Raw genomic sequence first — 16,207 nt, 5'->3', positions numbered from 1 at the left:
CCTGGACTGGCAACTCGTTTCCTACATGATATTTTACATGTTTCATTGCCATTCTCCCAAATCTTCCCACCCTCTCCCTCTCCCACAGAGTCCATAAGACTGTTCAATACATCAGTGTCTCTTTTGCTGTCTCGTACACCGGGTTATTGTTACCATCTTTCTAAATTCCATATATATGCGTTAGTATACTGTATTTATGTTTTTCCTTCTGGCTTACTTCACTCTGTATGATAGGCTCCAGTTTTATCCACCTCATCAGTGAACTAAAAATAAATGTAATTTATTATTTAATAAATGAACTTTTTGTGAAGTCTGTACAAGAAGATTGCCTGGAGAAGGGAACAGCTACCCACTCCAGTATTCTTGCCTGGAGAATCGCATGGACAGAGGAGCCTGATGGGCTACAGTGGATGGGGTTTCAAAGAGTCGGACACAACTGAGCGACTAATATTACTACTGCTGCTGCTATGCCAGAAGATAATAAAAAGAAAGCCTAATGGTTGAAAATAATTAAGATCAACTTAAATGATAAAATTGTAGAATCTATTGCATCTCTTTAAAAACGAGACAGCCATTCATCTGAAATGGTCCTGCTCTGTATAAAGATAGGAAGACTCGATTAATTAAGTGGATATTCCTCTTACTTGAAACTCTGATTTGTGTGTGTGTATGTGTGTTAATCACTCAGTCATGTCTGAGTCTTCGTGACCCATGAACTGTAGCCCACCAGGCTCCTCTGTCCATGGGAGGATACTGGAGTAGGTAGCCAGTCCTTTCTCTAGGGGATCTTCCCAACCCAGGGATAGAACCTGGGTCTCCCACATTGCAGGCAGATTATTTATTGTCTGAGCCACCAGGGAAGCGCCCTTGTGATGTGGGTCCAGGCAAATGGAAGGAATGATTTGCTCTTATTAGGTGTCTCCCTGAGGTCGAACTCTGAGGGTTTTGGTAAGATGCCCGTCTGTTTTTCATGTAACCCGTGTCTGCTTTGTGTCTGGAGAAGCTCTGACCCAGCCTTGAGATGGGTGTCCTTTTCCATCGCAGGAGAAAGACGACATCCAGAGGGCAGAATGCATGTTGCAGCAGGCGGAGAGGCTGGGCTGCCGCCAGTTTGTCACGGCCACGGATGTTGTCCGAGGAAACCCCAAGCTGAACTTGGCTTTTATTGCCAACCTCTTTAACAAATACCCTGCCCTGCACAAGCCTGAGAATCAGGACATCGACTGGGGGGCTCTTGAAGGTAACTGGAAACCAGTTGGGTAAATGTTCTGAGAAGCAGTCACAGTTGTAATTCAAGAGTAATTCAGAATCACCTCCTAAGCAAACATAAGCCCCTCACGTGGGAGATTTGCGAACAGGTCATCAATTCTCTGGTACCTAACAAAGAGAATAAATAGATTAATCAAGTCAATTACAGCCAAGGAGGAATAATCAACTACCATTCTATCGCATCCATTATACATGGGCTTCATCCATTATCAGAATTAAATGTTTTAGGGAAGACAGTGCATTTAATTATTGGATGAAATAAATCCTGAGTTCCAAAAGCCTAATTTATGTACTTAATGGACTGAGTGTTAATTCCTAGAGGCAAGAAATTGCAGCCACTTGTCATCTAAAAGTGATATTTAACTTATGCTAAGAGGTGCTTACTGAGGTTTTTGTTTTGTCTCTGATTTGGGTAATGGGGGTCATGGAATAATATTTTGAGGCAAAATCCATGACAGTTATATTTAGGGGGTTAATGCCCTAAACCTAGATAAAAGTCACATAGCTTTTAGTCAGGTTCTAATAGGTGAAGTTGCCAGAGATGTTTTTCCCTTTTTTCCATTGTGAATGAGTCCCAATATTGAGATAGAAAAATCAATGCAAAAATAATAATAAATGAATATCCCCCAAGAAAGGAAATCTACATTTTAAAGATTAATCCTTTTCTGCAGTGCTTTACTCCAGCTGGAAATGCAGTCAATCCATGTTCCAGCGCTCTGCATTTGTATGATTGATGTGTGGTGGTCAGGGGCCCATGCATTCTGTTGACTACCAAGTTTGTATGCCAAGCCCTCTCACCACCCATTTCCAGCTGCTTCTAGATCATCTACATTTGGGTCCATCACTGTCGCTTGAAATTCAGCGTATTGATCAGAATTGATCAATATGAAAAGCAGAATTGATCATTTCCCCCCTCCTGCATTGCCTCTCTACCCACCCCCCAACCTCCCATCCCATCCACTCTCGTTTAGAAATTCTCCATTTCCATGAATCATACCACATTTTTCTCTCTTCAGTCACCAAAACCCTGGGTTCCACTTTGGTATCTTCCTCTCCTTCACCCCTAAATCTCTTGAATCAGCAAATACTAATAATTCTTCCCACAGAATGACTTTTAGATTGTTATTTTTCCCTTCTGCTCTTCCGGACTCTTACTAAATCATACACCAACTGTTTCAATAGGTCTAAGGGGCCTAGCCCTCCATCCATCAAGCACTTGAATGCGCCTATGTGCTGGTGTCAAACACTGTCCCCTCTGTGTGTTTAATTTAAATGCATATTGCCTTTCAGTAATTCTGCGCACTGCTGCCAAACACATCATAGTACTGCTTTCATTATAACTCTGCCTTGCTCGAGAATTTATTATAGTAATTAAAAAAGAACCCATAATGACTGTCATTGTCTAATATATCAACCAAAATCTGCTACCTGGCATCCAAAGATCCCCGATTCTGGTTCCAGCCGCTAGACAGCCTTATCGGTGTGGACTGCACTACACAGATATCTGAAAAGTCAGTTTCTAGTAGTCTTAATACAGACCTTGTCTGTCGTTCCCTTTGTGTTCATATTTACATAATCTCCTACCCCGCCCTCCTTACTTGCCCCCCCACATCCCCTCCTATTTTCTCTTTACCATCCAGATTTTACTAGCCCTCTAAGGTAGAGCTCAAATTGCACTGCCTCCAAATGTAGCCTGTACAATTTTCTCCTTTATCTGAACTCAAATATAAATATCCACCTCATATGGTAGCCCTCTAGCTTGCATGATCCCTCTTTGATTCTCAAAACACATATTCTTCCAGAAAGAATGTAAGCCTTTGAGGGACAACCCTGAACAGTTTACCCTCATGGGCTCTTGTATGCTGTTAATAATAATAGATGCTGTTCTCATTGAACTGAAATGGAAAAACAATTAATGCAGAATAGCAACCCTCATTCAAATCCGTTAGGGTTTTTATATTTTTTAATTCTACTTTCGGTGTTTGTGACAGCTGCTTTAGTTAAACTTTGATCATAAAAAAGCATATTTTCTTGGTGCCTGAAAGATAACTAGCCTTCATTCATTTAGGTGAGACGAGAGAAGAGCGGACGTTTAGGAACTGGATGAACTCCTTGGGTGTAAACCCGCGAGTCAATCATTTGTACAGGTAAGAATATTGAGGGCCTCTTCCTGAATATGAGATACCAAGACCTGTGAAGATGCCCAAGATTTCAGATATCACTCTGGTGTGCAGTTCTCTTCGAAAAATGTGCGCACCTCAGTGAGAAGAGGGGAAACGCCGAATTGAGCAGCAGGTGTTGAAAAACTCACTTGCATACACCAACCTTGCTATGTATTTAGTATAGCAAGTCCCCTACATATGAATGAGTTCCATTCGGAGAGGGTGTTCATAAGCCCATTTTGTTCAAAAGCCCAACAAAGTCAGCCTAGGTAACCAACTAACGCAATCGGCTATGTAGTACCGTACTGTAATAGGTTTATAATACTTTCCACACAAATAATACATTAAAAACAAACACAAAAATAAAGAAAACCATTTTTAATCTTACGGTACCTTGGAAAGTATTGTGGTACAGTACAGCAGCTGGCACTCAGGGGCTGGCATCAACGGACAGGCAAGAGATAAAGATACTGTACTCTATATGCGCATCCTACGAGCATGTTCAGTCGCTCAGTCGTGTCCGACTCTTTGTTCCCCCATGGACTATAGCCTGCCAGACTCCTCTGTCCATGGAATTTCGCAGGCAAGAATACTGGAGTGGGTTGCCATTTCTTTCTCCAGAGGATCTTCCCAACCCAGGGATCAAACCCACATCTCCTGCATTGGCAGGTGGATTCTTTTCCCCTGAGCCACCGGGGAAGGTGAAATGAAATCGCTCAGTCATGTCCAATTCTTTGTGACCCCGTAGACTGTAGCCTACCAGGCTCCTCTGTCCATGGGATTTTCCAGGCAATAGTACTGGAGTGGATTGCCATTTCCTTCTCCAGGGGATCTTCCCAACCCAGGGCTCGAGCCCGGGCCTCCTGCATTCTAGACAGACGCTTTACCGTCTGAGCCACCAGGGAAGCCTGTACAGTAAAGTACCCAGAAGCATAGCCACTTGTAGAGGGTGCAGGCGCATGACAATGTATGCCAGACACGTGCTCTAACTTATGTGATTGGACATGCAAACATACATTTGCGTCTTTGAAAGTTTGCAACTTGAAGGTTCATATGTTGGGGACTTACTGTACAAAACTCATAATCCAGCAGCAAAAGAACAAATCGACTCTATGACACATCTACCCAAGATCTGCTCACAAGCAGGCCAAACAGTAAATGTTCAGTTTGTGGGCGTGTCTCCAATGCTGTTGGAGCTGTTTATTTTTCTGGAGAATGTATGTTTCTGCCGAAGAGGCATTAGTGGTCACACCTGGAGGACACTTCTAGGAAGCTCCCTCCCTTTCTCTGAGTCAGAATTTCCTCCCCTCTAAAGATGAAGTGACTGATACCAATGTGGCCAAGTTGCTGGGAATGTTCCTTGAACTAATGTGTAAAGAATTGCCTGGCCCGCTCCAGGCCCTCCATAAATGTTGGGTATCTGAGAATTCTTTGTGTTTGTTTTCATTTAGTGACTTATCAGATGCCCTGGTCATCTTCCAGCTCTATGAAAAGATTAAAGTCCCTGTTGACTGGAGCAGAGTAAACAAACCACCATACCCCAAACTGGGGGGTAACATGAAGAAGGTAAATGATGACTCTTGTGAGGTTCTGGTCGTCAGATGAAGTCATAAGCCCACAAGAGCACCGTGTGAATACTTTTATCAGGAAGCCAAGCTCAGATAAGAAATGCTTATCCAGGGATTAACTTAAGAGTACAGCAATCAGAAACCTGAGTGGTTTTTATTAAAGGAAGTTCATTATTTCAGCTGATTGCTTATTTATAATTCTGTGTTGGATGTCTTTAAGCGTCATGATGTAAAAATTCTAATTAAGATAATTAGAGCAAGCAGAGCTGTGGGGTGCCTTTCCCTCCAGCAAGATCCTCATTCTAATTTTCTAAAGGATCGAAACCTGTGCTAACAGTTTGACATGTACAAATAGTATGTCTAGTGAGAACACATTGTTTTGTAAAAGCAGCCACAGCCATGGGGGTGGCACGAACATTTCCCACCATTTATCGTCCCTGTGACCCAGTAATCCGTGAATCGTAGCCACGGGAACACCCATCCCATATGTCGGTCTACTGTGTGCTTACAGGATCTGGATTTTCCAGGTCAGTCTCTACAAATGCAACTATTTTAGGGATATTATAGACAGGTTATTTAGTATGGCTTTCTAGTTATGTCATGGGATAGAGCCATGAAAATGGTCATCATAATAACTCATTTTGGCTTTACACCTGGTATACTATGAATATTTTTTTTTCTTTTGATGAGAGTGAGTGGCACTCTTTAAGAAAAGGTGGAAATAAATCAGGCTTCCCTGATGGTCCAGTGGTTAAGACTCCAAGCTCTCATTGCAGGGGGTCTGGGGTTTCAGTCCTGGTTGGGAAACCAGATCCTGCATGCCCCAACTGAGACCCGGTGCAGCCAAATAAAATTTTTTAAAAAGATGGAAAATTATTTGACTAATTTAGAATCCTAGAATTGCAGAACTAGAGACTTGAGAGATTATTCAGTCTGACCTTATTATTTCATTTTGTGTCTATTTTTATCATCTTACTTCCTCTGGTATTTATCATGAAAGAGATGATGACATTAGATTGTTTCCTGCTCATTAACAGCTTGAGAATTGTAACTATGCAGTGGAACTGGGGAAGAATCAAGCAAAGTTCTCCCTGGTTGGCATTGGGGGACAAGACCTCAATGAAGGAAACCGCACCCTAACGTTGGCCTTGGTCTGGCAGTTGATGAGAAGGTAATACAGCTCAGGAAAATGGCATCTTGTTGAACAAATTCTTTATTTTTTAAATTATATTTGTTTATTTTTAATTAATTGATGGTTGCTTTACAATATCGGTTTGATTGAATGTATTTTTTAATCTAGAAAAGTACTAGCAAATTTCAGGAATGTGATTTAATCCAGTAAAACTATATTTTAAGCTAAAATGAAACCCAAAGGAGTGTGTGGGGGGGCTGGGCGTGTCCTGCTTTTTTGTTTGTTTGTTTTTTCTTTCATTTCTATCAGTTTTGTTTCAGGTACTTTGAAATTCTATTGTCAAGTTCATTAGCATTTAAGGTTGTCATAACAACCTTAATTCTTAATGAATCACCCTTTTTCATGTGGAGTTACCCTATGCCTGATGATACTCTTTTTCTCTAAAAGCTATTTTTCCAGATAGTGATACAGCTTCTTGATTAGTTTTAGCATGATACGTTTTTCCCCCATCCTCTAACTTTTAACTGATTGATGTAAATACAGTTGCTTATCCTTTAAAGGACTTTCAAAATAAAGGGGGGAAATATGCTATATTTACCTACATATCTGTCATTTCGGGTGCTTCTCTTTTCATGGTATAGATCCAGATTTCTATCTGATACCATTTGCCTTCTACTTGAAATATTTCTAGTGGTGCAGATCTGTTGGCAAGGAATTATTTCAGCTTCTATATGTCTGATAAACTCTTTATTTCATTTTTGCAAGGTATTTTATCTGAGTGTAGAATTCTAGGTTGATAGTTTTTTCTTTCGTTATTTTGAAGGTAGTGTTCACTGTCTTCTAGCTTGCATTGTTTCCAGTGATAAATCTATTGTATTTCTTATCTTTGTTCCTCAGTGCTGAGTCGCTTCAGTTGTGTCTGCTTTCGACCCTGTGGACCATGGCCTGCCAGGCTCCTCTGGCCATGGGAGTCTCCAGGGAAGAATACTGGAGTGGGTTGCCATTAACTTCTCCGTTGTTCCTCCGTAGGTCATGTCTTTTCTTTTCTGGCTTCTTTCAAGATTTTCTCTTAATCATTGCTTTTAAGTAGTTTGATTATGATGTACTTTGGTGTTTCTTGCACTTGAGGTTTGTTGAGCTTCTTGCATCTGTGGGTTTACAATTTTCATCAAATTTGGAAAAACGTTGGCCTTTATTTATTCAAATTTGACTCCTGTATCCACCCACCCTAGTTTTTCAGGACTCTTAAGTATTTGATCATTGAAGTTGTCCCAGAATTCATTGATACTCAGATCATCTTTTTATGTTTCATTTTTTCTTCTCTGTTTCATTTGGGATAATTTCTATTGTCTTAAATTCACTACTCTCTTCTACAACGTCTACCATTAATTCCATTTGGTGTATATGTTTTTCATCTCAGACTTTATAGTTTTCATATGTAGAAATTTGATTTAGGTGTTTTTGACATCTCCTATATCTCTTAACCTTCTTGAGCTATAGAATATAAGTACAATAACTGCTATTTCTGTTTCTATTAATTGATTTTTAACCTCACTATGGCTCATACTTTCTTGCTTCCTGGAATGCCTACTGATTTTTCGCTGTATGTAAGGCATTGTGAATTTTACCTTGCCATTTGCTAGATATTTCTGTATTCCTTTAAAGAAAGTGAAATCCCTCAGTCGTGTCTGATTCTTTGCGACCCCACGGACTGTAGCCTACCAGGCTTCTCCGTCCATGGGATTTTCCAGGCAAGGGTACTGGAGTGGGTTGCCATTTCCTTCTCCAGGGGATCTTCCCAATCCAGGAATCGAACCTGGGTCTCCTGCATTGCAGATAGACGGTTTACCCTCTGAGCCACTGGGATGCAGTTCAATTCAGTCGCTCAGTTGTGTCTGACTCTTTGCGACCCCATGAACCACAGCAAGCCAGGCCTCCCTGTCCATCACCAACTCCCGGAATCTACCCAAACCCATGTCCATTGAGTTAGTGATGCCATCCAACCATCTCATCTTCTGTCATCTCCTTCTCCTCCTGCCCTCAATCTTTCCCAGAATCAAGGTCTTTTCAAATGAGTCAGCTCTTTGCATCAGGTGGCCAAAGTATTGGTGTTTCAGCTTCAACATCAGTCCTTCCAATGAACGCCCAGGCCTGATCTCCTTTAGGATGGACTGGTGGGATGCAGTTACGTTACTTAAACAAAATTTGATTCTTTGGGGGCTTACTTAAAATCTTAATTAATCTCGAGCTCATTTTGCTTCTCAATACTGAGATAATCTCATCTGAGTACTTTATTTGATGCTCCATATATCATGAGATTTGTCTACTCTGACTGGTGGGAGCCAGATGTATCCCGCGCTTGTGTGAACTCCAAGGATTGCTCTGCCCATTCATTTCTGCAAGTTCTTTTCCCAGCCTCAGTGTATTTGCTCAAATGCATGCACCAAGTCGCACTCTGCTAAGCACTCGAGGCAGAACTTCTGAAGATCTCTGGAGCTTTTGTTCTAGATGACTCTACTCTCTGGGCAGCTCTCTTCTCTCTGCTCTTCTGCCACACACATTCTAGCACCGTGGCTTCCTTGAGTTCGCAACCCTGTCCCATCAGCTCATCGAGACTGTCATGCTCTGTTTGAGTTCTCTTGCCCTGCACTGCAGCCTGGGAATTCTCTGTGCGATCAGCTGGGACAATCTTAGGGCTCACCACATTCGTTTTCCTTCTCAGGGACCCCTGTTTTGTGCTTTCTGTCATCCAGTCTAGACAACACCATTTCATATTTTTTCATTGGGTTTTATGTGTTTAAGGCAGAAGGGTCAGTTGATTCCTGTTATTCCATCACGACCAGAAGCAGAATTTCCTGCTACTTCTATAACAGAGAACTTTAGATACCTTTTAGTTGTTGTTGAGTCACTCAGTCGTGTCTTTGAAACCCCATGGACTGCAGCACACCAGGCTGCCCTGTCCTTCACTGTCTCCTGGAGTTCACTCAAACTCATGTGCATACCTTGTAGAGCCAAATATAAATTTGATTAAAATGTGAGAGCTCTGTGGACAAATTATTTAATCAATAGTAGAATATAATAAGATACACAAATGCAAGATAAATGATGAGAAAAGTAAACAATTTTTGGTACAAAAGCATGAGCCTGGGGAGAATTCTAGATAGCAAAGCTGTAAGCATTAACTTGTTCACTTTTATATGCTTTGCTCTTTTCCTCCTATACTGATATCCCTGAGCAGGCTGAAGTCTTCCATTCCTTAATTAGAACCTGTTGCTGCTGCTAAGTCACTTCAGTTGTGTCCGACTCTGCGACCCCATAGACGGCAGCCCACCAGGCTCCCCCGTCCCTGGGATTCTCCAGGCAAGAACACTGGAGTGGGTTGCCATTTCCTTCTCCAATGCGTGAAAGTGAAGTCACTCAGTTGTGTCTGATTTTTAGCGACCTCCTGGACTGCAGCCTACCAGGCTCCTCTGCCCATGGGATTTTCCAGAGTACTGGAGTGGGTTGCCATTGCCTTCTCCGAGAGCCTAAGTTAGAATGACTTAATTCATTTTTCTACCTGGAAGGAAGCCCCAGAAACCATATGTCACATTACATTATATCTAACAATGTAATGGCAGAGACAAGGGTTGTCATTTCCTGAAGCACAGAAGCTCTATTCCCAGGCCACTGTCTGCAGGTCCTAATATTTATAATGGTCCTCAGAGTAATTATGTCAGTGTTCCCAGGTGATGGAGGGTGGTCAGAAGTGATCATAATCACTACCTGATTTACATTTGCTTTATCAAATATGATGCTCCATTACCCTTTTCTCAACTGGGATCTCTTTAATGATCAAAGGCAGATGTCATAGGCTTCTCTGGCACAGAAAACACCAGAGCTAAAGCAGCTTTAACTCTAGTCCCTGTTACAGTGCCTGTATCTAGAACATTGCTGAAAGTTCCTAAGAGCTGTTCTTACCAGTGTATTTTCAGAAACGCCTTCTGAACTCCCCACTATTTTATTTCCCGTGTGTGTTTAATTCTTAACAGAATGGCTTTTGGTACTGATTGCTTTGAAAACCAAAACCAAAGTCTTTTTAGTTGCCACAGTTAAATTGACTCTTGGGTCTGGAGATGAAAGCATCTTTGATATTTTGTTTTAGTGACTTAAAAAAATACTCAGGCCAACTCTATTCTATTTTGAATTTCATAATATCTGAAAATCACCTTGTAATATGATCTTTGTTTTGAGTTTTATAAAAATGTGACCCAACAACAAGGCTGGTATATATATATATATATAACAAGGGCTAGTTTGAGCTGAGTCTCTTCCTGGTTAATAAGTCCTATTTCTCATGAATCTTTACTGTATAAGAATTGTGGGGACTTCCCTGGTGGTTCAGTGGTTAAGACTCCAAGCTGCCAATGCTTGGGGCACGATTTGATCCCTATCAGGCAACTAAGATCCCACATGCTGTGTGGCATGGTCAAAAGATTAAAAAATAATAATAATAATTTCGTATAAGAAAATGGACAGAGAAATTCCTTACTGTTGAAGGTGATGAAATGACTGATTATGTAAATTCCAGCAGAAGGGGATTTTTTTCTTTCTCTGTGTGCCACATATTAACAGGTCTAATAAATTTAGAGCCAGTTCTAGCTGAAATTTATGTCACTGGTTTGCACAGATGTGTTAATTTGGTCATTTATCTGGACAATAAATGGCATGTCATTTCCCCCCTAAAAACAAATGAGAGCCTAAACCTCCCTTTCCCCTTCAGTAGCCTGGAAATTGTTCTCAGATTGGAAAGCTGGCAGATTGCGTGTGTGTACATTTGGAGACAAAAGCCTGAGGCAAGTAGACTGCCAGCAGACAGCAACAGTAGACTCCAGCAAAGGAGCCGAGTCTGCAGCAGGCAAAGGAGGGAATTCTCTCCACATCAAAGAGGCTGTGGACAGCGAATTGGGGATAGGTCTGTGAAAAACAAAGCAGCTAGGTTTGCCCCTCCGGGTCACATATTATATCAATAAACCACGAGTTCCATGGCAGGAAAGCACGAAAGTCATAATCACAGCCCCTCCAGCCCCAAATCCCATCCATCCCCTGCTGTTGGATGAGGCCCAGCCTAAAGCTGGGACTCATGGGGCCATTTCATTTCTTTAATCTTTATTGGAGTATAATTGCTTTACAGTTGTATTAGTTTCTGCTGCTGCTGCTGCTGCTAAGTCGCTTCAGTCGTGTCCGACTCTGTGCGACCCCATAGACGGCTCTGCTATACAGCAAAGTGAATCAACAATAAGCGTACGTGTGTGCGTGCTCAATCTCTCCAGTTGAGTTTGACTTTTTGCAACCCCATGGACTGTGGCCCGCCAGGATCCTCTGTCCGTGGGATTTTCCAGGCAAGAATACTGGAGTGGGTTGCCATTTCCTCCTCCCAAGGATCTTCCCAACCCAGGGATTGAACCTGCATCGCTTATGTCTTCTAGTTTGGCAGGCAGATTCTTTACCACTGAGCCACCGGGGAAGCACTCCCCCCCACCACCGAATTTTATTTTTTGCTAAAGACAAGTTGCAGAAGCTCTTTTCCTCCTCATCACCAGTGATGGGGAAGTGCTTTCATCTGAAGAAAGTGGGTCATTACTACTTTTTCAGAGATAACACTTGAAAGCTGTGTGGGAGATCATGAAGGACGGTGTTTTCCACAGAAGCGTTAACTGGAGGAAGACACCCGATGGGTTATGTAAGCAAAACCCCGGGCGGAGGGTGACCTCATTTAGGGAGGCCCTCCAGACAGGCCGGAGACTTGAATTTCAGTTTGGACGACGCACACTGAAACCCTAGTCTTTCGTGGGTAATTTGACCACCTCCCTCTCCCCCTTAACAAGACTGAACCCTGAGGCCAGCCGACCTGCCCACTTGCTCACTGCTTGCCTCTCTATTTCCCTTTTGAGAGGGATCAGCTTGGGGAATGGTGAGTCTTCTCTGCTCCCTGGAATTTTAAGAGTTTGAAGCATCGTAACGTTCCCCACCACCACACTTCTCATAATCGTGTGTCTCAAAGGCAGTTCTTACTCTCAAACTAGAGATTAACTAGAGATTAATTTCTACTTCTGTCTTATACCGGGGAAACTTTTATGTTTTTTCTTTGTTATGTTAGCTGGCCGGGCTTTTCCTTTTTTATTGACCTGTAGCTGATTTACAATGCTGTGTTAATTTCTGCTGTACAGCAGTGATTTGGGTATACATGCATATGCACATATATATATGTATGTTTATACATTCTTTTCCATATTTTTCCCATTGTGGTTTGTCACAGGATGTTGAATACAGTTCTCTGTGCTATACAGTGGGGCCTTGTTGTTTATCTCATTCTATAATTAACAGTTTGTATCTGCTAACCCCAAATACTTCCAATACCTCCCTTCCCCACCCCTTTCCCCCTCAGCAGACAGAAGTCTATTCTGCGTGCCTGTGAATCTGTTTCTGTTTTGTAGATAGGTTCATGCGTGTCCTATTTTAGATTCCACGTATAAGAGATATCATATGGTGTTTGTCTTTCTCTTTCTGGCCTACTTCACTTAGTACGATCACCTCTAGTTTCATCCGTGTTGCTGTAAATGGTGTTATTTCATGCTTTTTGTGTCGAGTACTATTCCTGTGTGTGTGTGTGTGTGTGTGTCTCCTTTATCCATTATCAGTGGACATTCAGGTTGTCTCCATGTCTTGCCTATTGTGAATGGTGCTGCTCTGAACATAGGGGTGCATACGTCTTTTTGAATGACAGTCTTGTCTGAATATATGTGCTTGGGCTATGGGCTTGCCTAACATTGAATTGTTCCTTGATTTTCATGGTTCCTTTAAGAAAAGCACCACCGGTTCAAAGCCTTTGCTTCATTTTTCTCTCCTTGCTTCCCTTCTGCTTTGCCTTCCCACAATGACGGTGGTATTTGCTCTGCATCACACTCTACATATAAAGTTCTATTTTGTTATTCTAAAAGAAACTAGTGTTATTACATATTCTTTGTTCCTCAACTGCAATGGTATCCAGGCCATCTTCTGCGACAGGAAAAAATAAAAACTTCTATGCTGGCAACTCTGTGAATAGTGAATTCTTTTTCATATATTTTTTTTTAATTTTTATTGGAGTATAGTTGACTTACAATGTTGTGTTACTTTCTGCTGAACAGCAAAGTGATTCAGTTATACAAATACATATATATCCAGTGTCTTTTAGAGTCTTTTCCCATTTAGGTCATTATAGAGTATTGAGATGGAGAAGGCAATGGCACCCCACTCCAGTACTCTTGCCTGGAAAATCCCATGGACGGAGGAGCCTGGTGGGCTGCTGTCTATGGGGTCACACGGTGCTGGACATAACTGAAGCAACTTAGCAGCAGCAGCAGAGTATGGAGAAGAGTTCCCTGTGCTATACAATTGTGAATTCTTTAGTGGCTTTTCTCCAGAAGTCATTCTTGGTTTTGTTCAGGTACACGTTGAATATTCTTGAAGACATTGGAGGCGGGCAGAAGGTCAATGATGACACTATTGTCAGCTGGGTGAATGAAACACTGAAGGAAGCGGAGAAGAATTCATGCATCTCTAGTTTCAAGGTAACGTGCTTTGTCTCCCGCGCGGCCCCTGAGCTTTATGCTGATCTTTATTGCTTTCACTCTGTCTTCAAGAGTGACCTTCAGTATGAGGTCTTTGAGGCACCCCTCCCATTTTGATTTTGCTTGAATGACCCCTTATTGTTTTGATGTTCATAGGCCGTTTCATTGACAAATTTCTTGTCATTTTCCTCCCTAATAATTAACTTAAAAAATCCAGTCATTTTTTATAAGGGATTTTAGGCATCGTTCTTCCAAAGTAATATAAAATATAGTATTTTTTTAAGCATGCACAGCTCCATGGTTCAGATTGTTAACATGATGAGGGTGAGATGTAAAATGCTAGAAGATCTCCCATGGGGTATTTTCTTTTTCTTTTTTTTTTTAAGAAAAAAAGCAAATTGTGTACGTGTATCCAAATCCCGTTTTTATTAATAACAGCATTATATTTTATTACATTTCTCATCTCATGTTTTAAACATTAGCTGGATTCTTTCTCAAGGGCCCTGAGCACTTGATCCACAGTATAGTGTCGGCGTCCTGTCGTAACTACATTTTCTTGATTTAAAGGTCAAGATTGGGGGAGGGACCCCTTCAGAGTTATATTAACAGGGTGGATGAGGCAGTTTGTCATGATGTCGATCCTCTGCTTCAAAATCAAGAGAAAAGTGAAAATCTCTCCCCTCCCAGAAAGGGCAAGGGATATATCTCTGGGCTGGGCTATACCAGGGGTGCCTGGACTCTGTGAGCTCAGCACAGGAAACAGCCAGCTCTGTCTGCCCTCCACTAATCATTCATTTGGTCTGAAGAGCTGAGCAGCAGTTGAAGCAGAGACTGGTGATCGACATGAGCAAATCTTTCCAGAAAGAGATCAGGGAAGGTGGTGAAGGGTGCTCCCAGGATGGACTGCACTCTGAGGACCAGGGCCTTGTTTGTAAGGCCTTCTTGTTCACAGATATCGTAAAGATAGCTTTACCATTTCCCTGATTTTTTTTTTTTTTTTACCGCTTTGCATGGCATGTGGGATCTTAGTTCCCTGACCAGGGATTGAACCTGTGCCCCCTGTGACGGAAGCATGGAGTCTTAACCACTGATCCACGAGGGAAGTCCCACCATTTTCCTGATTGTATAATGAGGAATCTGTGGGCTCATTTAACTCCTGAAGTCACAGCTAGTAATTGCAGGTGGTGTCCACTAGGGAATGGAAAGCACCTCTCCCTGCAAGGTGAAGTTCTAGAGCAGAGTGTATCTGTAGATCACGTGACTGTGGTATGAAACGATGGTTAAACAGTCCCGGGAGTGCGTCTCTTGGTAGAACAGCTGCCACTTTACAGGAACGCAGCCCTTTGCATTACCTGGCAGTTTCTGGGGTGTTCCTCTTTGGAATGTTTGATAATTTTTTTCTCCTTGTGATGCTCAGGGTGAATTTTCTCCTGTCTTCTCACCAAGTCATTACAGAATAGGTCAAAAAAAAAAAAAAAGAAACACGATTTATTTTTGTTGTTTTTTAATTTTTACAATGTTGTGTTGGTTTCTGCTGTGCAACAATGTGAATGAGCCATAATAATACATATATCACCTCCCTCTTGAGCCTCCCTCCCGTCCCCCTGTCCTACTCCTCTAGGTCATCACAGAGCACCAGACTGGGATTTTAAGTGAAATTTCAAAAAATGAGCATAGCCCACCCCTCATTAGCCCACCCCCCATTAGACTGGGATTTTAAGTGAAATTTCAAAAAATGAGCATAGCCCACCCCCCATTAGCCACTGTGGAGACAGTCCTGGTCCCCCCTCACCTATGAACACTGCTGACTGCTGACCATCTCGCTGCCCATCAGCCCCCCAAGACTGTGGGAAGAAAGTAGGGAAGAAGCTGAAACTCTAGTCTTTCCATTTTCCTTTCCTTGTGCTTCTTCACCAAAAGATTCTATGGAGATAGAAGCTCTGGCTAATAATGGAAATTAGAAATGGTTATATGTATATTGATTTTAATTTTGTGGTAGGTCTTATATTACCTGGGCTTCCCTGGTGACTCAGACAGTAATGAGTCTGCCTGCAATATAGGAGACCTGGGTTCGATCCCTGGGTTGGGAAGATCCCCTGGAGAGGGAAATGGCAGCCCACTCCAGTATTCTTGCCTGGAGAGTTCCAGGGACAGAGGAGCCTGGTAGGCTGTAGTCCATGGGGTTGCAGAGAGTTGTACAGGACTGAGCGACTTTCACTTATATTGCCCAGAAATAAGTAAAAATGGACCCATCCTATTTTTTACATTGTTTTATTATAATTATTTCATTCATTTTTATTTCTTGGCCGTGCTGCGCAGCGTGTGGGATCTTAGTTCCCCGACCAGGGATCGAACCCTTACCCCCTCCATTGGAAGAGTCTTTTTTTTTTTTCATTGGAAGAGTCTTAACCACTGGACTGCAACCAAGGAAGTCCCTACCCTTCCGATCTTTTTTTTTTTTTTTTTTTTAAATTTTTTTTTACT

The 16,207-nt window shown here is 42.0% G+C and overlaps 1 protein-coding gene across 1 annotated transcript in view; it reads left to right on the top strand.

Moving 5' to 3' along the window:
* The window catches only part of LCP1 (lymphocyte cytosolic protein 1 (L-plastin)), a 65,901-nt gene that overhangs the window by 42,715 nt on the left and 6,979 nt on the right, over positions 1-16,207 (top strand). The window contains exons 10-14 of the mRNA XM_010854634.1: positions 1,045-1,240; positions 3,338-3,416; positions 4,883-4,997; positions 6,037-6,170; positions 13,600-13,723. Coding sequence (XP_010852936.1) covers positions 1,045-1,240; positions 3,338-3,416; positions 4,883-4,997; positions 6,037-6,170; positions 13,600-13,723 — 648 coding nt within the window. The remainder of the gene's footprint in view (positions 1-1,044; positions 1,241-3,337; positions 3,417-4,882; positions 4,998-6,036; positions 6,171-13,599; positions 13,724-16,207) is intronic.

The sequence above is a fragment of the Bison bison genome, unplaced genomic scaffold (assembly GCF_000754665.1).
Source record: "Bison bison bison isolate TAMUID 2011002044 unplaced genomic scaffold, Bison_UMD1.0 scf7180017864345, whole genome shotgun sequence".
Lineage (NCBI taxonomy): Eukaryota > Metazoa > Chordata > Mammalia > Artiodactyla > Bovidae > Bison > Bison bison.
The sequence above is the reverse complement of the archived record's forward strand: the minus strand, read 5'-3'. Positions and strand labels throughout refer to the sequence as shown.